Source organism: Hipposideros armiger, unplaced genomic scaffold, assembly GCF_001890085.2.
Source record: "Hipposideros armiger isolate ML-2016 unplaced genomic scaffold, ASM189008v1 scaffold_426, whole genome shotgun sequence".
NCBI classification, from domain to species: domain Eukaryota; kingdom Metazoa; phylum Chordata; class Mammalia; order Chiroptera; family Hipposideridae; genus Hipposideros; species Hipposideros armiger.
Genome location: NW_017731776.1, coordinates 835,433 through 858,036, shown reverse-complemented (window position 1 = coordinate 858,036; position 22,604 = coordinate 835,433). Strand labels below are relative to the sequence as shown.

The 22,604-nt window shown below is 57.0% G+C and overlaps 2 protein-coding genes across 6 annotated transcripts in view; one reads left to right on the top strand and one right to left on the bottom strand.

The window, feature by feature from the left end:
* Positions 1–5,198, top strand: part of CUNH22orf23 (chromosome unknown C22orf23 homolog) — an 8,900-nt gene extending 3,702 nt beyond the window's left edge. For 3 of the 5 annotated variants that reach the window (XM_019664633.1, XM_019664631.1, XM_019664632.1), the window contains exons 4-5: positions 1,886–2,068; positions 2,726–3,169. In XM_019664633.1, the coding sequence (XP_019520178.1) occupies positions 1,886–2,068; positions 2,726–3,033 (491 nt within the window). In that variant the 3' untranslated portion in view covers positions 3,034–3,169. Of the gene's footprint in view, positions 1–1,885; positions 2,069–2,725; positions 3,178–3,354 lie in introns of those variants that run through there. The other 2 variants (XM_019664634.1, XM_019664635.1) reach the window with 2 other exon arrangements.
* Positions 5,199–5,306: 108 nt separating this feature from the next.
* The window catches only part of MICALL1 (MICAL like 1), a 39,595-nt gene continuing 22,297 nt past the window's right edge, over positions 5,307–22,604 (bottom strand). The window contains exons 3-14 of the mRNA XM_019664567.1: positions 21,434–21,576; positions 18,446–18,903; positions 17,099–17,156; positions 15,851–16,224; positions 14,065–14,480; positions 11,720–11,854; positions 10,968–11,094; positions 10,740–10,830; positions 10,509–10,582; positions 8,068–8,182; positions 7,825–7,871; positions 5,307–6,739 (exon numbers count right to left, since the gene is read on the bottom strand). Coding sequence (XP_019520112.1) covers positions 6,618–6,739; positions 7,825–7,871; positions 8,068–8,182; positions 10,509–10,582; positions 10,740–10,830; positions 10,968–11,094; positions 11,720–11,854; positions 14,065–14,480; positions 15,851–16,224; positions 17,099–17,156; positions 18,446–18,903; positions 21,434–21,576 — 2,160 coding nt within the window. The 3' untranslated portion in view covers positions 5,307–6,617. The remainder of the gene's footprint in view (positions 6,740–7,824; positions 7,872–8,067; positions 8,183–10,508; positions 10,583–10,739; positions 10,831–10,967; positions 11,095–11,719; positions 11,855–14,064; positions 14,481–15,850; positions 16,225–17,098; positions 17,157–18,445; positions 18,904–21,433; positions 21,577–22,604) is intronic.

Below are 22,604 nucleotides of genomic sequence, written 5' to 3'. Positions count from 1 at the left end.
TGCTCAGTGTTTGTTTGTTTGTTTGCTTTGGCTTCATCTTTTATTGAAGGACTAATTGCATTAGTGGTTAGGCCAACACAAGTAACTGGTTCACCTGGCAGTGTTTTTCTCCTTAGGAGTTTTATTTTTTTTAATTGCCTCCAAGCATTGGTGTTGAGTCTGCTTTCTTCTAGAACCTTCTCTTTACTTCTCTTAACCAAATCCTACTGTTGTTTTGAGCCTTAGTTCAAATTCTGTTGCAAGCCACAGATTCCTCTCCTTTACCTGAACTCCCAGAATTCCTCAGGCCATAATTATTTGCTGAAAATGGGCCAGAGGAAGAGGTAGCATTTGGCACTGGACAGACAGAAATAGGGAGTGGAGGGACATTCTAGGAAACACAGCATCTCTTCAGAAACGAGAGATACGTAAAGCCGTGTAACTCCCAAGGAGAGGATGTGAGAAGGGAAAGGTTGGTGGGGAATAACAGCAGCGCCATCCTTCCAGTCCTCAGGGCAGACACCTCAGTCATCCGTGACTCCTCTGCCTCCCAGACCCCCCATCTGACCCATCAGCAGTCCTGTCTGCTTGGCCTTCAAACCATATCCTGACTCTGACCGCCACTGCCCTTGGCCCCCAACACAGTCTTTTCAAAGCAACCAAAGGGATCACGTCACTCCTCTGTTCAAAAGCCTCCGATGGCTTCTGAACTCACACGAGTGAAAGCCAGTCTTTCCAGAGGCCTGCCAGGCCCTGCACTTCGCTTGCCCCCCATGACGTCTGACCTCTACTCCCACTATATGCCCCTTTGCTCACTCCATTCCTGGCACCCTAGCGCCCTGGCTGTTCCTCGAGACACTCCAGACACATTCCCACCTCAGGGCCTTTGCTCCAGCCGCTCCTTCCCTCTGCCTGGAATGCTCATCCCTGAAATAGCTCATCGCTGGCCCCTCACCACTTTTGCATCTTTTCTCAAATGTTACCCTCTTCATGAGGCCTTCCCTGGCTTCTCTATTGAAATGGTAATTCTTGCTTGACACACTCTATGCTCCACCTCTGTACGGTCGTCACCTAACATACTAATGTAGTTTATTTTATCATCCACTCCCCAGATACAGGCGCCATGTGGGCAAAGCTTTGTCTTATACTTTACCCCCCGTGTCCTGGGACTGGCAGAGAGTAGATGCTTATTATGTATTTCTTGGGTGGGTGACAGAAGAAGGCTAGGCAGGTAGAAAAGGTAAACAGGGGCCAGATCCAAACTTGCCTTGAGCTGGGCTTTAGGGTGATTGGGAGACAGGAGGTGACACACTTGGCTGGTCTGACGAAGAAGCCCCAAGTCTGGGCCGAGGCAGTGGGGATGGACAGTAGGAGGAGCTGGTGTCTATTACCATCCAAACCCTCCCTCCCTGCCATGGACCAAGCAGGTTTTAAGAATCCATTTATAGAAATAAAAGCACCAGTATGAAGGCTTGATGTACAAGGATGTTTATTGCAGCATTGTTGGAAGTAGTAAAAGGAAGTAGACGAAACAGCCTGAATTTCTGAAACTAGGAGACTAGTTGGATAAATAAGATAGCCATTCTAAGGACTAGTACACAGCTAGAAAAAATAAATTATATATCAAGAGTGATCTAGAAAGATGGCCATGATAAATTGTTAAGTGAGGAGTCTTATTGATCCAGTGTTTGAAAAACGAATCTTAGATATGCACACATATCTTTGAACATATTTATATAAGCATCAAAAAGAATGAACTGAGACCACCAAATTGCCCATTGTGTGTGTGTTAGGGGGCGGGGGCGGCGCAGTACTGTTTGCATTGTTCCAACAGACAGTTATCACTTTTATAAATTAAAAAAAAAAACCCAAGTGGATCCCCCCACGCCAACCCTTCCTTCCCCAGGAGGAGACATTCTGCCCCTACAGTGCAGCCCAACATCCAGCCAGAGGGTCTTGCCTTCCAAGCAGCCAGCCTCGCCCATCTACCTGCCTCCCATCCTGGAGGCCCGATCCCACCTCCGGCCTGCCAGCATGTGCCAGGCCAACGGGGCCTACTGCCGGGAGCAGTTCAAGCCTCGAGCCACCCGTAAGTGGGAGAGCCTCAGCCGGAGCCTCTCTTCCACCTCCGTCCAAGGGGGGGGGGGTCCAGGGAGATGAGCTGCCCACCGGGCAGGTGAATGTGTATCTCATCAAATTCTCACGATGTTTATCCCAATGCTCTTGAGCCTTGGCACATTAGCTTGGGAGTGTTTGGGGCACAGGGGAAACCAGTTAGGGGGTTCTTTAAAAAAATTTTTTTCAGAACTCTCTTTAACAATGAACTGGATTCTACCCATCTCTGATAAATGGCTGGCTGGCAGGTCTCATGGCCACTGCTCTCTTAAGCTCACTCGGTGCCTCAGATCCAGAGCCTCTCTGCAGTCTAGCCTTGACGGAGCAGTCCATCCCGCTTCCTCCTTGGCACTTGACATAACTCTTGGCCCAGACCCTCCTGCACTCCACGCAGCCTCTACACACAGCCCACAGTGGTGGTCGCTGAGTTTTCTTAGCCTTGCTCTGCAACAGAGCGGTGTGTGGGCTTTGACAAAGCCCTCTTCTTGGCTCTCTCAACCCCTTCCCCTTCCTGCCTGTCTTGACAAGACAGCTCAGGAGCACCCTGGAGCAAGCACGCCTAGTTAAGCACACAGACCGTGAATGGGGGTGCCCTTCACGCCGTAATCAAGCCATTTCTGGGCCTTAACAGGTGATCTGGAGAAGGAGAAGCAAAGACTCCAAAATATCTTTGCCACAGGGAAGGACAAAAAGGAACGGGAAAAAAAGCCCCCTCCTGTGCCACAGGAGGACCCAGCCCCCGAGCTGGACCGGTTCGAAGAACGTAAGCCACTGATGGGCCAGCTGTGCAGGGGAGGAGAGTGTGTGTGTGGAGGGGGCCCAGAATTTGGGGTGGGGGTGATCCCTGAGGGCCAACTAGTGAGAAACACTGACCACAGAACCGCTTTGTCTCCCCAGGAGAGGCAAGCCCTGCCCCCACCATCCCTCCCAGGAGCCTGAAGGCCTAGTGCCCTGTACACTGATGACCCTTCTCCCTATCCAGTGGTGAAGGAGATCCGGGAGAGGAAAGACTTCCTGGCGGACATGGAGGCCCTGGGACAGGGCAGACAGTACCGAGGGATCATGCTTACTGAAATCTCCCAGGTAGGAGAAGCCAACAGGGAAGGGGGAGGGGACGCATCCACCATGAGTGTGGGGGAGACATGAGTAGACATAAAGCGTCAGCTGTGGCTGAGTTTGAAGTCCAGCTCCAGCCTCACATCCGTGTTGGCTACTCAAGTTCCTAACCTGAGAACCCAGCTTTCCCTGATACCCTTGCAGAAACTACGGGAAATGGAAGACATTGACCACAAGAGGACTGAGGAACTTAGGAAGGCACTTGCCACCACTTAATCTGTCTCCAGAAATGGGGCAGAGTATCCGATCCTTGACTGCTGGAGCCCACCCCCTTACCAAGCAGGGTCACCCCCAGGTCAGCCCACCCATCCTGGCCTTCCGCCATGTCCAACGGTCATACAACACTGCCCTGGCCTCAGGTACCCTGGGCATGTACAGCACCCTAGAAAATGGACATCAGAGAATGAGCCCGTTCTCCTCAAGACTGTGCCCAGGGATCCACCGTCACTGATTTGCACACACGACTTCGAGTCTTTTCTTGGGGAAAGAACCCCAGGTGCAGTGAAAGTGAGGTCCGAGTCTCACCACCTGGGGCGACTAAGAGCATCCAATGGGCCCTCGTCTCACCATCTCCACCCACTGTGTGCGCCCACATTGAGTTTTCTGAACTTAGGAATGAATGTGATTCTTTTCTTCCTACCTGTCTTAGGACCGACTTATTTGACTTCTTATAGCCTAAGGCAAATGTTTAACTGCTACGATTAATTGGCTAATAAAACATATTTACATAAGTCATTACACATACCGTTTTGTTTTCAGAGGGATAAGGCTGATTTGTTCAAGGAATTAGAATTTTTCAAGCACAGATGGTTTCTAGCTGTTTGCATATTTCAAGTGGAAAAGGAAACCAATGCCTCTTGAGCACCCCATGGCCGGGCACTGTGGCAGGTGCTGAATTTCACTCTCAGTTCATTCTCTCAATAAACCCCTGCAATGGTTCATTTATCCCTGTCTGTGTGAAAACTAAGGCTCACGAAGATACTGTAACCAAGGTCATTTCACAGCAGGTAGCCTACTGAAGATTAAGTTAGCTTTATGTCTTTCCACTAAACCAGGACCACATGAGAAGAAACCCAAAGGGGCGGGAGGAACCAGAGAGCCCCAGTTTTGGAGTTCCGATGCAGCCTGTGCTCCACGACCTTGGGCAACCCCCCAGCCTCAGCGCCGATTGCTCTTCTGGGAGGCCCGGCACAGGGCACATGGCAGTCCCCAGATCTGACAACCATGAGCTCTACATTCTCTGGTACCCTTGTCATTTTCCCATCCCCATATATCAAAATATTTTGGAAATGTCAACCAACCCTCCCACCTGGAGGGATTCACATAATCCTACAGGCCACGTGACCCAAGTTCTGGTTTGCAGGATAAACACCACCTGTAGCCTCAAACAGATAAGCGGCAAAGGTCAGACCAAGGGCTGGCCCCAGAACATTCCATGCGAAGCCTGTGTCCTTACGCTCCAGACCTGAGGGTGGACGGTATGTCATGAGGATAGCTGTCCTCCACCTGGAAGGCTCAACCACGTGGCTCAAAGGCAGCAGACTGGAGAATCCCAGGCTAAATTCAGCCTACCCTTGATTTCTATTCAGATTAGTTGCCAACATTTACAAATTACACACACACACACACACACACACACAATCTGGATTTCTAGCTTCTTTTGAAAAATGGACAGATCTGACAACACTTGGTCACATTCCCACAGGCTACAGTTGACCTAAGGAAGAAGTTCCCTCTTTAGTTGCGGCATAGACGCCCCGGTTCACCCCAGTCCCCACCACCTGAGTCTCCTGACACCGAGACGGCCTGATGGAGCCCTCCCTCAGCTTACAACCAGCCCGGGTCACGTGTCCTGGCCCAGGGAAGGCCCTGGAGGTGGTGACCCCGCAGATCCACAGGCACGTTTGGAAGGAGACCGCCAGGGGTGACACGGGTGCAGGAGCCACCTCCCCCTGCAGAGGTGGGGAGTCCTGCCCGACAGCGGGCAGTGAGGGCCAGGGCCCCTGGGGGTGGACAGCCCCTACATGCCCCTCCTCGGTCACCAGAGATGCCTGGCCATGAGGCGCAGCAGAGGCAGGAATGAAGGCAGACCTGGCCAAGGGAAAAACACCCCAAGTCTGCAGGGCACTGGCACTGAGGTGTTCTCCATTTATTGTTGGTGAGGAAAATCCTCATGAGTTAATACAGTACAGTCTTTCCCCAGAAGAGTTCTGAGGAAAGGGGGCCCTAGAGGTGCCCAGAAATAGCTTATAGCAACAGTGCTTCGACCAAGAGCTGCTTGGCCCAGTCCCTAGGGAAAAGGCATTGTCCCCAAGGCTCCTCCTCTCCCACGGCCATCCCAGTGGGCTGAGTGGCCATCAGTCCTTCGGAGGGAACAAGTCGGGAAAGAAGGAACAACGGACAAGTGTGAGGAAACAGACGTGATGACCACACATGGGAATGGACCCATCATCCCCTCACCCTGGGGGAGGCGGGGCTCAAGGAGGGGGTCAGACTACAGTGTGTTAAAGAACCAGGGTTAGCACCTACGTCAAGCATACCCCCCTCAGCTGATGATCAGGGACCAGAACTGTAACGGGGGCCTGCCTCCCAGAGACCCTAACTGGGAGACTCAGCACTGGGGCACCCACCCACCCAGTGTGGCCATCACAGCCTCCTGTCCTGGTGAGGTTTCCTACAGAGCAAGGGAAAGGGAGGAAAGCAGCTCCTAGAACTTCAAGGGGCAGAAGGAGGGTTTTGTCCGTCAGGCCCATTCATGTCTGAGGACACAGTAACTAACCCAAACTGAATCAGGGACTTCATAAATACAGCTCCTGAGGGAGAAGTAACAGGCTCAGGGCCTCGTGCCCTGCAGAGGAGGATGGGGACTCAGGGCTGTTGCCGGGGCCGGAAGAAGCCAGAGCAGCCGAGCCCTGCTTTCTGGCCTGCCAAGAGGGACAGGAACCCAGAGGCAGGACCCCCAGGCCAGAGGCCCACCATGGGCAGACCTCATGGGTGGAAGCACCCTCAGGTCAGAACTCGGACAACTAAGAGTTCCCATCTGGACGCCATACAGAGGGAGGAAGGACCAAGGAGCTGCCCGTCACGGCAAGGGCTGGGCGGGACGAGGAGTGAGTGTGCGTGGCCGCTGCCATTCCCTGGACCCAGAACCCTGCGTGCTCATTGGGTCCCTCACAGCATCTGGAGTCATCAGAACCAGACTGGGCGGGGCTGAGACGACAGAAGAAAACTCTTTGGCCCAAACCAGCCAGAGGGCCCTGAGGAGGGAGAGGCCATCACCCAGAGGCTCCCTCCCCTTAAGTCATCCTTCCTCTTGACTGGTCCTAAAGGGAAGCCGGGTGCCCCCCTCCGGTGCAGCACAGCCCAGGGGCTGAGCCAGGAGCGGGTGGGCGGAGGACCCTTGGTTGTTAGCTCTTGTCCCCGGGGGACTTGCTCTTAGTGTCACGCTTGTTTCCCAGCAGCTTCAGCACCTTCATGGTCTTGAACTTCCCTTTCTTCCTGCCCTCAGGCTCAGCCTCCTTCTGGAACTCTGCCGGAGAGAAAGGGCAGGCTGAATGCCGTGCGGAAGGGGCAGGCCAGGGGTAGTGATGAGGCCTCCGCGTGCCGGCCCACAGGGGCTGTGCCCAGCTCCAGCACCTCCTCCTGGGAACCCTGGGCACGTCGCTTCGCCTCTCTGAGCCTCCGGTTCTTCACCTACAGGATGGGAACCATACCCTTGCCCAGTGTTTCAGCAAGGATCTGAGCTAACGGAGCGTGAGAGCAATCTGGAGCCTCTGAAGCATGGTATACATTTAACTTTAAAATGCTGATTCCCCAGGCTGGAGCCCACAGCTCTGTGGGTTATAACACAAAACTGTTGTTGGAGCAAGAAGAAACCTCAGAAATCATCTCTCCTAGCCCCTAATTTTATAGACGAGGAAAATGTGGGTTTGCCATGATGGACTAATACCAACTGAGCTCTCTGTAGGTGCCAGGCCCTGGGCAAAGTGCTTTACACACATTATCCCAGCATTCCCCAGCATACACCTGGGAGCTGGGGGCCTCTATCGCCCCCATTCTGCAGACAAGGAGAGTCAGGCCTACAGGGGCGTGAAGCGGCTGCCTCAAGTCACCCACTAGTAAGTATCAAAGCGGGGACTGGAACCCATGCAGTCTGACTGGAGTCCAGACTTAACCACAAGGCCACAAAATGAGTCATGGGTGGAACGAAGATTAAACCCAGGCCTCCTGACTCCCAGTCCAGTGCTCTTGTAACCATTCCAGGCATTATCTTATTCCCTGTAGGCACTGCTATTTGAGCCCACAGACTCCTCCAAGACCAGCTGCAGATCTCAAGGGGGATGCACAGCTTAAGGCAGACCACCCTGGGGAAGTGCTTGCTGTACACCCCAGTCCTCCCTGTGGACACCAGGGCACCCCACACCCACCTCCACGCCCAGGCCACAGCCTTCCTGGCTACAGGCTGGCCTGCCCTGCCACGCATGGCCTTCCTAGTGAAAAACAGGCTGGGAGTTGGCACACGGCATCCCTGTAGTGCCAGCTCCAACCCTCTGTTCAACCTGTGCCCCACCCTCCAGGAGTTTAAATGGGCTGGAGCCCCCAGAGGGGCCTCACCTTTCTTCTTGATCATGGCTTCCAACATCTTATCTTCCTCTTCCTCCCTGAAATGAGAAAGGGAAACTGAGTGTCCCACAGGAGGAGGAACCAGAAAAGCTCAGTCCCTTCCAGCCTCCGACTCCACTCAGGTTGAGCAAGGGTGCTCCGAGATCGCTGCCAGTGAGGGCAGGGCTGGCCTGGCCTGCTCTGGGCCCTTCCCCCGAGGAACCCCCAGGGGAGCCCCTGACCCAGCCACGTCACCTCTGCCGGTCCTCGTCTAGGCAGTTGATGATGGCATTGCGCTGCTCAATGAGGGTCACGATCTCCTGCATCAGCACCTTCTCCCGGCCCCGGTCCTCCTCTGTCCAGTCCTTTTCTGCCCGAGGAGAAGAGTGAGGGTGTGAGTGGTGGGAAAACCCTCCCGCCTTCCCCAGAAGCCAGGAAACAGCCCCTGGGTGCTAAGGGCAGGCCGGCCCCATGCGAGATCCTGTGAGGACAGGAAGGAGGGCCCGGATGGGTGGGGGTTACAAGCTTTGGGAGAAATGAAGGTTATTATACAAGAGACCAAGGATACTGGGCTGCCTACCAAAAACACCCTTCGTGGGGGCTCCCGGAGGGCCAGCGGAGCGCCTGCTCTGAGAACAGAGACCAGCGCATGCCAGGAGGCATCCTGCTTCTGCTCATTCACTCATGTAATCAATGTTCATGGTGGTTTCTTGGAGGAAGCGGGATTCGGGCTGGGCTTGCTGAGAGCCTCCAAAGGTGCACTGCCCAGAGGGGGGCAGAGGGGGGAATAAAAAACAGGGAACCCCAGGGGTCCTCAGGCAGGAGAAACATGTGACCCAAGTGGCATACTGGAACATTAATGCCATGAAGGAGGGCGGACTAGAGGGGACCCTGGGGGCAGGGAGACCAGCCAGGAGGCGTCCCTGATGTCTCAGACACCTGCTGCCCCTCCAGCCTCCTCTCAAGAACCCTCAAGGACCACCCACAGGGGCCCACTTGCCCCCTGGTATTCCTCCAGCCAGCCCACGTGGTCCCAGGGACTGGATGCCCGCACTTGGCCTTCCCTCCACAGTACCTGCCACCAAAGGCCTCCCTGTCTTGAAATAGCATCCTGAGGCCCCCTCAGCCATGCCCACCTCACCTTGTCAAAACTCAGGAGCAGATGGCCCAGCATAGTTCTGGGGACAGCATGGGTTTCAGAGTCACCACCCAAGTTCAAGTCCTACTCTGCCAAATCTGGGGCCTGGGCAAGTTAGGTTCCCAATCTATATATGGGGAAACTGAGGCTTGGGGAAGTTAAGTCCTTGACCAGTGTCACACAGCAAGGGTGGAGCCAATATTTGAACCTAGGTAGCCCGACACCCCCAAGCTACAGCCCTTATGGTATCTATGGGTCTCCAACCCACTTGGGGCCTTGTAAGCCAGTCTCACCCTGCAAAAACAACATCTGGCAAGCCCAGGACGCCCTGCCACCACACAGGGGGCTGGAGAAGCCACACAATAAGGCCAGGGCAAGGCTGGCCAGGGTGCTGTGCCCACTCCAGCCACAGGGTGGCTCCCTTTGAGTGGTAGCCACGCCCCAGCCTCCCAGAGATTTGGGAGTGACTCATGGATGGCAGTGGATAGCTGAGACTTTCCGTGGCTTCCCCAGGGACGGACACTCCTGCCTCTGGGTCTCATCCAGCCTCCAGCTTCCCCAGTCATTGGAGAGGCGGGGCCACCATCCCAGCAGGCAGGAGGGGCTATGTGTGTGCAGGGACTGGCCGAGGTCAGATACATGGATAGAAACCCAGCTCTACTGCTAATGGGTGCATTTCCTCATCTGTTAAATGAGAATGACAAAGCCCACCGCCTGGGCCATAGGAAGTGGCCAAGAGCCCTGGCTCCCAGCTCCGGACACTCCCCAGTCCTGCAGTTTCTCTCCACCTGCAGCTGCGGCTCATTCCATGTCATGGCCACAGACCCCAACTCAGCCACATAATAACGATCAACCGTCAGCCCCTCAGAGCCCAGTGTTTCCACATCCACTGTCTCTTGGTTCCAAGAATACCCTATGAGATGAGGACCTTCATCCTGTCTTCCACCTGAAGCCACTGAGGCTCAGAAACCTGCCTACCCTCCCTCTCCCCTGCACCCAGCAAGTTAGGGGCTGAAAATGGGACGTCTGACTCCACACCCACCATTCTGAGCCCATCCTGTCCCTCCCTCCCTGAGTCACTTAATCACACTGTGCGGGGGAGCCCTCTACCTTCCCTTCCTCTACCAGTAAAGTCCCGCCATGCTCTGGCCTGATAGCCTGGAGCCCACAGCTGCCTCTGGACAGGTATCTGCTGTCACCTACTCAAGGAGCAGCTGTGGGCCCTCCAGCTTGAAGCCCCTCCGCCTGGGGGCCTGCCCAACCCACACATTCCAGGAAGGGGGCGGCCACAGGTGGCGTGTTCCTGAGCCTGGTGTTCTCCAAGCCCGTCATCCCTGACATCATGTGTCCACACTCGCACCCTGGCAATGCTTTTCTCTCTCCCATCATGGCTCCGCCTGTTTATCATGTTACAGCCCAGACAGCCCCTCCAGGCCCCCTCCTCTGACCCTATTCCCAGAGTCTGCCTGTGTGCCCCCATCAGAGCTCTGTCTGTCCACTCCCCTGTATCACCAGGCCCTGGGGCAGGTGCCCAGAGGATGCAGGAGGCTGCACTCACCTGGCTTGTTGAGAAGGCATCGGAGCTCATACTCCACATCGGCCTGACGCTGCTCCAGGTTTTGCTGCTTGAAGCTAGAAGGTGGGAAGGAGTCAACTGTTAATTCAGCCCCGTGCAGCTGCCCTGGCCTGTGCTGTGAGTGACGAGAGCAGGAAGACAGGGGAGACTCTCTGTTCTAGGCTCTACAGATTCCAGGAAGGGGAGCAGGGGCCGAGGACAGGGAGGACTCACACGTAGATGAGCTCGGACTCTCGCCGAACAAGCAGGTGCTTCTCGTGGATGAGCTTGAACCAGTCCACCAGCATGTCGTCCTCACGGCCCTCTGGAAGCCAGATGCACACTGAGGCCAGGGTTGGCAGCAGCTCCCGCCCTCAAAGGAGCCACCGAGGCTCCCCAGAGAGAGAGAGGCTCCTGCCACCCCTAAGTCCCACCACCAGGCCCTCCCAGCAGCTCACGAACCATCTACTCCGCCACGCAGCCTCTCCTCCAGCAGGACCCCGCGGTGTTCCAGGGCGTCCAGCTGGCGCTCAATGGTGTCCACCTCTCTGTGGATGTCCTCCTCCGGGATGTACTGGTCAGCCTGGACCTGCTCGACAGCACCCCAGTCACCTGAAGGGCAGCCTCCCCCTCCCGCCTGCCCACTGCCAGGAGCTTCGCCATTTCTCTGGCCAGCACTGGCCACTACGGGCCCAGGACCCTGGCTCTGTCCCACACCCCAGCGAGGCCAGATGCAGGATCCTGGTGTGAGGAAGTGTGGGTGTGGAGATAGCCACAACCCCTGCGTGCCCCTGGCCCCAGCACCGACAGGCACACCCAGAGGGCACAACTTCCCACCTCTCATGGCAACCTTTCCCCTTCTCTGCCACTCCAGAAATGATACTGCAGTGTGAGAGGGTGACCGTATTAGACATAAACTAGAGAACACTCTAATCTATTTAACTAGAAGTGTATCATGTGAGTGCTTTGATCCTTGAACTATTATTAGTAACAAGTTAAATGCACCACCCATTGCTCCTGCTTGAGAACAACTGATTCGCTAGAAATGCTGTTGGTTGCAAGTTAAACCTTCCAGCTGGGCCACCCAAGTGCCTCCTCTCCGACATCTGAGGGTAGCTGCCTGGACAGTCCATGCTATCGAAGTGTCCCGTGGGGAGCCTGAGGCTGCCAAGCAGGGGCCGAGCCCAGGAAGTCTGGGAGCTCCCAGCTGGTACCTTACGCTTGATGAGCGGGAAGCCGTGTCCGGGGGCAGGCGGCCTCGCTGGCTTGGATCCCTTGATGGCTTTCTTTGTGGCTGGGGACGCTGAGGGTGATGCCTTCCGGTTAAAAGGATTCTCCTTGCAGGAAGACTAAAGGCAGGACCACACGAGAGAGGATAAGTCTGAGGAGGGGGCAGTAATACCCCTGGCAGCCTGCTCACGGGGGACTATGGAGAGCAGGCTAGACCCAGAGGACAGCGAGAGGAGGGCCCACGCAGAGCGAGAACTGCCCGGCATTTAGTCCCGGATGCACTCAGTCCTTCAACAAACATCCCCATTTCCCAGCACCTCCCCTGTGCAGTTGCTGTGCAAGAGACTTCCCTATGTTCTTATTGAATTCTCACAGCCGCTCGCAAAGTGGGTATTGTAATGCCCATTTGAGAGCTGAAACTCAAGTTCAGAGAGGTTAAGCTCAAGCACTTTCCAAGGGCCCACGCTAAGGCGAGAATCTGTGTGTTTCCGGGCGGGGCAGCCATCCAGCACTGGGGACAGTGGTCAGGACAAGGAGTTTCGGGCTAGACAGAGCTATATAGCTCATTCAGGCCTCACAACCACCCTTTCCCTAGCAGAGACTCTCAGGCTCAGAGAGGTACAGCTCCTCGCCTAGTGTCACCCAAGCAGGGAGTGCCAAAGCACGGATCCCACCTTCTACCTGGCTGGCAGGGTAGCTCCCTCTCTGCCCAGAAAAGACCCCTATCCTCTGCTGCCCCCCTCCATGCACCCAGAGCCCTGCATCTTTCTGTCCCTTTGGGGTGAGCCCTGCCCTCTTGAGGCCAGCACAGCTGGGCAGCCCCAGCATTGGGACAGGGCCCTGACTGCCACATGGGCAGTGCCCACATCTTCCAACCGCTTTCATCACGGCCCCAGGGCATCCAGCTGGCGCTCGATGGCACTCTGCAACCTCAGTAAAGAGGCCTCACTCGAGGTTGTGGAGTGCTCCCTGGAGTGTTTCCCAGCTTTCTCCCAGCAGCTGGGGAAGGCAGGGGGGAGCCCCGCTCACCTCCCCAGCACCAGCCCCCGAGAGATGGCCTCAGGCCAGCAGTTGCTGTGAGCCAGGCATGGCAGGGAGAAGGGGGTTGGCTCCCACATAGCACACCCGCCCAAGGCCCCTGTCTCCCGCCCCCACTACATCTGGGATTCTCTCCTAATCTTGGGGTTAGGACGGGGTGTGGGAATGCCCCAGAAGGAAGTCCACTTGGGGCTCTGCCCTCTCCTTCCACAACTATACCCAAGGGGGCCCAGTAGGGCCAAACACCTTGAAGCCCCAGCCCCTCACGTGTTCTTAGCCTTTTATCAGCCACACAACTCCTACCTGCCACAGCAACCCCAGGACAGGAAACAGCCTGGGGGGGGGAGGGGGGTCAAAGTCGACCCCTCCCCCACCTCCCACCACCAAGGAACGCTTGGTCTTCTCAGAGCTTACTGAGGCTCAGAGAAGGGGAGAGGCCTTTTCCAGGTCTCACAGTGGGTGGGTGGCAGAGCTGGACAGGAGGAGGCTGTTGCCCAGGACAGGGAAGGTTAAATGTCTGAAACACACACAGGTAGGGACTAGACCAATAGCTTGGCCCCCTTCCCAGCCTCATCCTCTGTCAGGTAGGTCAGACCACGATGATGGCCGCCCACGGGAGCTGTCCTGCCGCCATCCACTAGGACTGGATGAGACTTGGGCTTTCAGAGAGCTGCAGAGTGTGGGGCAAAAGTGGACCATCAGGACCTGGTGGCCCAAAGGGGCTGTGGCTGCAAGAGAGACCTCCTCAGGAACTAGGTGCCCCAGAAATATCCTGACTCCTGGTGACCCCTGTCTTGGCATGGGACTGAAAGAAGTATGCGAACAGCCCACAAAGCTCATCTGGAAAACGAGCTCCCTGGGATGGTTGCCTCGTGGCCACTCCACCCCCAAGAGGGGACACAGTGCAGGGTGGGCCTGGGGGCAGGGGGGGCGCTCTGGCATAATTAGGGCCTCAGTGAATAGAAGGATGTACAGATGGATGGTGGCTGGGTGAATGGGCAAGTGCATGGGATATGCAGGTAAATAGGTGTCCTTTGCATCCATGCATGCAGGGCCAGGCAAGTGGACAGTGAACAGGTAGATGATGGGAGGTCTGGCTGATTAATGGAGGGACGGATAGATGAATCTGTGCCTCAGTGAATGGAGAAGTGAATGAGTAGACAGACACAGCCAATGTCAGTTAAGAAATCAAAGGCCATCAAAGATGGAAGGCCCTGGACATTACTGCCCTGAGACCAGACGCCCATCCGCTAGACAGGACAGCAGCTTTTAGGGAGGGCGAAGTACTCACCTTTACCTGGAGCTGCGGGGACGAGGTTCCAGAGGAAGGCACGGGGCTCTTGTCTCCAACCAACAAGAGCGGGGTGGGGGCAGCTCCACTGCAGGGCTTGACTGGCTGGGGACCCGAGCTGCCCCTCGTATTGGGGGCCAGGCCAGGATTGACTTGAGGTGTCCGGTCCACGCTGGGCTGCACCAGCTCCCCAGATGAGGACAAGGAAGAGTTGGCGGAGAGGCTGGCAGACGTCCCAGGAGTGCCAGGGGCATGGACAGCAGGCTCTGAGGAGCTCTTGGGCACAACTGGGGGCTCCAGAAGCTCCGCCCTGGGGTTCTGGTTGAAGCCCTCAGATGACAGGCTCTCCACGCTGAGGGCTGGTGATGGGGTAGCTGAAGGTGGCTCCGAGTGTGAGAGGCGGGAGGCGTGGAGAGCTGTACAAACAGATGAGAAAGTGGGCACCACATGATGGGGTACAGTCAGGGCTTCTGATCTCACCTAACATGCTCCACTCTCAACAGAGCTGCAGGTGGTCTTGGAAACCCATGTCCTTCTACGTCCAGATGAAGCCAGGGCCCAGAGAACCCACCTCTCACTTCCTCACCCAGCATGGCTGCCACTTCCACTTCTCCTCCCATGTCTGATCTGATCCAAAGCCAAAACGAGCATAAAAGGCAAATCTGCCAGGAGAGGCGAGGGCACAGAAAAAACTGAGGCTGGCCTCTCCTATGCCTCCGATCCAGAGCAGAGCAGGGAGGGAGGGCAGCAGGCGAGGGGAGGAGCGGGCAGCCCTCGCGGTGGCCAGCTCTGGGCCAGGCACTGCCCTGCACCACTGTAATCCCCATTCGGGTGATGGATACCATGCATGAAAGCATCGTCATGTGCGTTTTCCAGATGAGAGAAGGCACTGGCCCCAGCAAGGGCTGGGGTGAACCCAGCTGTGTCTGACTCAGAGCTCATCCCATTGGCTGCACCCCGCACTCACCCACCACCTCCACTCTCAGCTAGAGGATCCCAGAGCTCCAGCAGAGGCCAGAACAGGCACCCCAGACCACCTGAGCACCTGCCTCTGAACATCTCTAACATGCTGTCGGCCCCACCGTCTCAGGGGCCCCCACTGAGATCTCAGAGGCAGCTGGACCCCAGGCATGGTGGAAGGTGACCAAGCCCAGGGCCTGAGAAGACCACAAGACGGTGAGAGTGAACAAATGCAACACGCCTGGATGATAAGGGGAGTGCTGCACGGAGCAGGCAGTGTCCTGGAGCTGGCCCACCACCACCATTTTCCAGGTGGGGAGACTGAGGACAGGTACAGGGAAGGGACTGCGCCAAGTCACAAGGCCCGTGTCACACAGAGCCAGATCAGAGCCAGTGGCTGCCAGCAACTGGGGGAGAGTGACTAGATCAGCAGGAGTCCATCTAACCCCTGCTGCATGCTTTCCATGGGCTCTCAGCACTTCACCAGGTAATGTATTTAATTCTCACAGCAGACCTGTGAGGTGGCTCACGAAGAGTTTAGCATATGGAGTCAGGTTCAAATCCTGTCTCCACTGCTTAAGCGCTGTTGAGACCTTGGGGCAAATCACTTACCCTCTCTGTGCCTCAGTTTCCTCACCTGCAAATGGGGCTTTGATACCTACCTCACAGGTTAGCTCCAGGATTAAATGAGAGGATCCACATGAAACACGTGGCACCTGGCCTAACGGGGATCCCACTGCATCACACCCCCTTCCCGACTGGGCTGACCCAGGAGCCTGACCCCAGAGTTCCAACTGTCAGGAGAGCTCCCAGAGATGGCACTCACCGAGTGGGGACGCGCTGGGTGCTCGGGGGGCAGGACGCTTCTTTGTCTTGGGGCTGCTGGTAGGGGTGATGCCATACCAGGGGTGCAAGGATTTGGGTGTGGACTCCTGAGCAGGGCCGGTAGCCGTGCTGGGTGCAGCGGGGGGCTCCTCCTCCTGTTCTTCTTCATCCTCAAAGGGATTGTAGGGCTTGGGCTCTAGGCCAGCCACCGCCAGGCTCCTCGGGGCCACCTCCTCCACGCCTCCATTCTCCACCTGCCTGCTGTCCTGGCATGGAGGCCCAGGGCTGCTGCTCGGGGGAAGGGGGGCTGGCTTCTTCTTTGGCTCTGCCTGTACCAGAGTGATCCATGGGGGGTCCTTCCTGGGGGCTGGCGTCCTGGAGGGCAGCAGGAAGAGGCAGAAACCATTAGGAGGCAAGGGAAGCAGTCCATCTCACTCTGGACAGTTCTAAGTCCATTTCAAAGGGGATGGATGAGAAACTACACCTTTCTCCTCTCCCACACCCAGCCCAGCGGGACCAGTTGGGCCCAAGGCTGAAATAGACTATTAGAGTCACATCCCAGCTGGGCCCCTTGATGTGTGTAACCTTCACGTCACACAGCCTCCATTAGCCCAACTGAGGAAAGGACCCACAAGGGGCTTCCTGTGTGACACTGAGAAAGTCACCTGACCTCTCTGCATCAGTCTCCCACCGGTGAAAGGGGGATAATAATAATCCTCACTTCCCAAGATCAATGCAAGGATCCAGTGGGCACAGCGCTGGCATACAGCAAGTGCTAACTGAGTGTTAACTCAGGTTATGGCGGTGGCCCACCTCTCTCCCTCGTGGACCACACAGGGGAAGCAGAGCTCCAAAGAACAGCGGGAAATAGATGTCCTCGCCTGGGACACAGGGTCTCAGAGTGGAATACCTGAGCCAGGTACACAGCTGAGCTTTTCTGGGCTATTGATACCTGGCTGCTAATTCTCACAACTCCATGAGCTAGACCTAGGGCCCCCGTGGTACAGAGGCAGCGGGGGTTTGGGGAGCTGAAGGGAACTCCAGAGGCGGCTGTCTCTACCAGGTGCTGCTGCCCACAGGAGAGGGGCTCCCAGGGGATGTGGGCACAGCACTCCTGCCCCAGCCGGAGATGAGCCCTGCCCATTCTCAGGAGGGCATGGGGTGGGTCACAGGCCCGCAGGAAGCCATGCCCCCAGGGTGCCCCCATTCCCACCACCAGGGCCCTGAAAACCTCTCAGGGCCAGCATACCTCTCTGACAGCTTGGGCGTCCCTCTTGGCTTGGGGACGGGGGGTTCATGCAGCCTTCCTAAATACGAAAGAAGAGAGAGACAGGCCTTCATGGACAGCTGCGGGCTGGGCAGCAGAGTGGGGCACCCAGAGAGCCAGCCAGAGTGCCCGCCACTCACTCCAATGAGCGCCCTTCCTTCCTACTTGGCAGGTCATGGACTCCAGGTGGCCATGGTAACCTCACCTGCACACTTGCACCTCCCCAGCCCAGCACTAGGGAGATTAGATAAGCACCAAAGGTGACAGGTGGAGAAGGTTAAAGGAGCAAGGCCAGGACACCTGAGACTCCATTTGCATTTCAGTTGAGACAGGGGCACCCAAGTGCCCCTCAGACACTGCCACAATATGGACAGACATTGTCTCAACACAGCCCCAACGTCACCTCCTCCTGGAAGCCTCCTGGCATCCAAGTGTTCGTGAATCCCATAACAGCCTCTGCTTCCCTCATCTTAACAGACTTCTCCATTCTACTAAAATCCCTGTGTCTCTGCCTATCTCCCCCTGGAGAGTGGCAGCACCCCAAAGGCACGGATAGGTCTGAACAATATCTCCGTCCCCAGTGCCCAGCTCAGGGGGGGCGCTCAGAGCAGGCCTCCATGAGTGCAGAACAGAACTAAATAAGCAGAGGGAGTCTCGTTCTCCCAGGCCCCCGTGGTCTTTCCTAACCTACCCCAGCCTTCCCTAACCAAATGATAAGGGCTACCCAGTACATCTTAGGTTACAAGAAGCTTTGTTTCCATGAGCTCATGGAAGCCCGGGAAGGTCATTCGGACGGTCCTGTGATGAGGGGTGGAGCAGGGGTCTCCAGTGCAGTTCAGACTAGCCTGAAGGGAGCCCCCAGGGGCCCACCTGACCAGGGACACACCCTCTTGTGTCCCCTGTCCCCAGCCCAAGCTCTCCCCTGCCAGACATCCAGACACAGACAAGCACGTGGGCTGGGCGTGGGAGGGGAGGTCACCTGCGGTATGCAATCAGACCGGCCAGGACACACACAGTCCCAGAGACAGTCGGGACACAGGCACACACAGTGTGCACTCGTAACACATCCTGAAACTGAGACATACAGCCTGGGGCACAATCTGTATCTGTTTGTTTGAGCTATACCCCCAGCACGAAGAACAGAGCCCGGCCCAGAGGCCTCAGTCACTATCTGTTACATGAACTAATAACCTCAGAAACAGCGTCATCCCCCATAAGAGGCCCACATAGGCATAGAGAATGGTCCCATGAACGCTGTCAGTGCACACGTGCGTGTAAACACCAGACACTCCACAGCGGGTGCCTGGCCCCAGCTGGAGCCTTGCTCACCGTTCACCAGGCCGCTGCTGCCACCCTGCTCCAAGTTCTCAGGCTGCAGACTGGACCGGGGCCGGGGTGTAGGGGCTGTCAGGGCTGTGCTCTCGGAGGCCTTCCTGGGGGTGGGCGTGGGGCGGCTGGCCGGGGGGCTGGCCAGCTCCTGCGGTTTGCCTGGAACCCGGGGCTTGGTGGGAACTTGGGGCCGGGTCTCTGGGCTGGCCTTGGGCGTGTCCATCTCAGCCGCTGCAGCCGCACTAGGGCTGGGGCCACCTCCCTCCTCATCCTTGGCTTCTCCTGCTGTTTCTTTTGCTTCTTCTTGCTGTTGCTTTGGCTGTGGGGGGAGCCTGGGCTTGGTCCCCGACCGCCCACCTGGGCCCAGCCTGGCACAGTGCTCTGCACACACGAAGGTGCCCTCTTCAGGCCCACTCCTGTAAGCCCCGGGGATCAGGGTGCTGGAGCACTGCCGACACCTGCCAGGGAGAACAGGGGTAGGATGTTCAACGTGGCCAGGCAGCCCGGCCCCGGGCGCTGGCTACCGAGCCTCCAGCAGCCAAAGCTGTGCCCTCCCTCCTCTCCTCCCACGTGCCAGCCTGGATCTTGTCTCAATACCCTGGACTTCCCTGAGGAAAAGGAGAACGGTAACTGTCAGGATCATCATAGAACAATAAAACCATGTGAAATCAGTAACATAAGTTGTGAAACATGCCTTCAATTTGTGCTGCAAGAGGAAGCAAAGGTTTCCCCCTCCAAAAGGTACCATCTAGTGTGCAGGCTACCACGCACTAGCAGCTCAGGAGATCAGTTCAGTGGTTTTCAACCAACCAGGGTTTTTTTGGTTTTTTTTTCCTTTTGTTTTTTTCATGGATTAGAATAAAATGAAATAGGACAAAATAAAATAGAAAAAAAAATGTCAGTGTGTATCACACTTGTTTTACGAAACTCTAATTCCAGTTGTGCATTTATTTCTGCAAGCTTTATTTCCGGTATGTATTTATAGCTGGCCAGATGTGACTGTGTTGCTATAATGGTTCCCCTCCTGGAGAATTTTCCCCCATGACACCCCAGTTCTGCCATCAAGTCCCCAGGTTCCAGGTCTAGCCACCACGCATGCGTGCGTACACACACACACACACACACACACACACACACACACACACACACACACACACACANTTCTGGTTTTATAAACTCATTTCTGAGTCAGCTCACCATGATAGGAAATAAGGGCCTGTGTGACCACAGGCCAGACAACTCACCCCTATGAGCCCCAATTTCCTACCCTGTAAAATCGAGATAATAATCTTTGTTTTGCCAGTGTTCCAGGGTTGTGGGCAATCAGGTGAGATAATAGGGGGGGGGGGGGGGGGGTGTACATCCATTCATCCAACCACTGTTAACCTAGGGGCTCCTCCATGCCAGGCACTGTTCTAGTGCCCTGGAGACAAGATCTCATGGGGGAAGCAGAGAAGTGAGGTTCACTGCACTCAGAGCAAAGGGGGCCCCCACAGAAGGAACCGGCCTCAATGCCTTACGGGAAGTGGGGTGCTCAGTGTGACTGTCTGAGCAGAGTTTAGAGCAGAAAAGTCCCAGGGTTCCCCTTAAGGAAGATTTGGTGCCCCTTCAAAGAGTCAAGGCTTTGGGGGGCTGTGTCCCTTTGGCGAAAATCAATGCCCTGTGGGCGGAGCCACCCCCACCCCCACCGCCGCACCCCTGCCACGAAGGGACCGGCATGCGGTGGGTTCTGAGTTCCAACAGGCGGGGTCAGAGAGGCCTAGTGGGGGAGGAGGGTGCCCTGGATTGGGGGGTCTCAGTGACCCTCGAGGCGTTCTGGGCCCGTCAGTAGGGTCGGTGTCCCGGTCTCCGGGGGGCGGCGCCTGCCATCGCCCCGGCCCCGCGTCACTGAGGGGGGCGGGGGTCCCCACCTCGGGGCCCGCCGCCCTGCGCCCCGGCCCGCCCGCCCTCCCGGCACTCACAGCAGGTCGGGCCGATGCCGGTGTAGGATGGCGCAGAAGGCCAGGCCGTCCCGGAAGGAGCTGCTCAGGTCGCGGATGTCCACGCCGCGGTAGCCCTCGCACTGGCGGCGGCACCAGGCCAGCAGCACGTCCTGCGGCCGCGCCATGAGCCGCGCGGGGCTCGGCCCGGCTCCGGGCGCCGCCGGGATCAGGCTTCACCCTCTTGTCCGCCACCGGCCGGGTTCCGGCGGCGGCTCCGGCGCTGCCCTGCTCCGCGCAGCTCCGAGCTCCCGGCGCCGACCGGCGGGCAAAGGGCGAGGAGGAGGCGGGGCCGCGGCCTCGGTGTCCTACGCTCCGGCTCCGGCGCGGAGTCCCGGCTCGGCTGCCTGCTCCCCACCCGGACCTGCCCGGACCTGCCCGGCCGGCCGCCGCCTACTCACTGCCGCCGGCTCCCCTTGCTGTGGGCCGGCCGCGGGCGCCGGCGTCCCGCTGGCCTCGGTCCGCGCCGGCCGGGGAGCGGGAGGGGGCGGCGGCCTGCCGCCCCACCCAGCGATGGCTCCGCCCCCAGACGCAGGCAGACACACACCACACACACACACACACACACACACNTCATACATTTTGTAGGTTATTTGTATTTTCCTTAACTCTTACTCCATTTTCTTTGAACCTGGCTGCCCCTGAGAGCCACATACGGAAAGCAAGTTGTTACTGTGGGTTTTTTTTTAAGTTTTTTTCCCAGTGGTTTTTAAAGTATACTGTGCTCCTTAAACGTCATCGGGTAGTTTGCCTCAAAGAGCACGGGCACTGGAGGCAGAACCCCTGAGCTCCAGCCCCATTTTTGTCTCTAATTATATGACTGAGCAAGTCTCTGGCCCTCACTAGGCCTCCGTTTGCGCCTCAGTATAATGGGGATAAGCAGATGCTCCGGTATGAAGGGCCTGCCAAGGTGCTCAGCACATGGTGGCGCTGAATCCAGGGATGCCCCTTCCCTGGTATTGGGGTGCTGGGGGTGAAGCCCCTGCCCCCAGGCTCCCCAGCCACTCACCGGAAGCAGTGCCGGTGGTACAGCTTGCCCTCAGCCAGGTAACGCTGCACCAGATGTACGTGCTGCCGGCAGGCCGCGCATGTGCTGCTGGGGGTCCGGTGGGCACCCTGCTCCAACAGGCGGCCCGACGAGAGCTCCTCGCCCTGCAGGGTGAGCAGGTTGGGGGAGGAGGCGTGGTCACCAACCATCCTGTTCCCCCCTCTAATGGCCATGGTCCCCCAAGTGCACAGAGCTTCACAGTGCCAATGTACTTCATCAGAGCCCCGGAGGGGCACAGGGTGAGCGAGGGTCCCAGTCTCATAGATGAGGAAACTAAGGTCCAGAGAGGGTGAAGGGCTTGCTCAAGGTCAGTGTGTCAGGATGGAAACAGGAAGGTCCTGCCTTTCAGTTTCTGGGGCCTTCCCCACCGGAAAAGCAGCTCCTGGCCGAATCAACCCTTCCCCTCGGCTGCTCTTGCCCCGCTCCAGTCCCTGTAGGTGGGCTCCCAACGGGTGACTGTCCTCTTAGGCCCACCTCATCTGCCTTCTCTGCCTCCCCTCCTAGAACCCCAGCAGGTTTAAATCCCAGTTTCTCAATTTCTAAGCACTGTGACCTTGAGCAAGCTGCTGGCATCTCTGGGGGTTGGGTTCCCCTGCAAATAGGCATCTCATACCCCGGCCTGTCTCGGTCCCGCACACACTCACTAGGCACCCATCCTAGGCCAAGCGCCCTGCCCCTCAGGCACTCCTCCAGCAAGGAGCAGATGGAAGCAGGTGGGAGAGTCTTTTGCACATTATGAAGTGCTATCCAGGTGTAAAGGGCTGGGTCACCCCTCTAAGCACCTTGAGCAGGGGATTGGCAGTGTGGCCCCCACTTTCTAGCTGAGAGACCTTGGACAAATGACCAAGCCTGCCTGAGCCTCAGTTTTCGCATCTGTATATCAGGACACATAATACTGACCTCCTAGGGTTGTTGAGAGAATTAAACAGTCACCTGGGAAGTTAAAATCTCTGTCTCAACAGGAATCAAGGGGAGTATTTGCCATATTACCTGTGTAAATCCCATCAGTCCCAGGATGGCAAAGTCAGCGCTGTGGACTGCTATATGCCCCCTTCTCAGGCCCGGCATCTCCTGACCCTGCCCTCTGCCCCGGCCCCCTCCACTTCCAAAGCCAATGGGAAAACGACCAAGT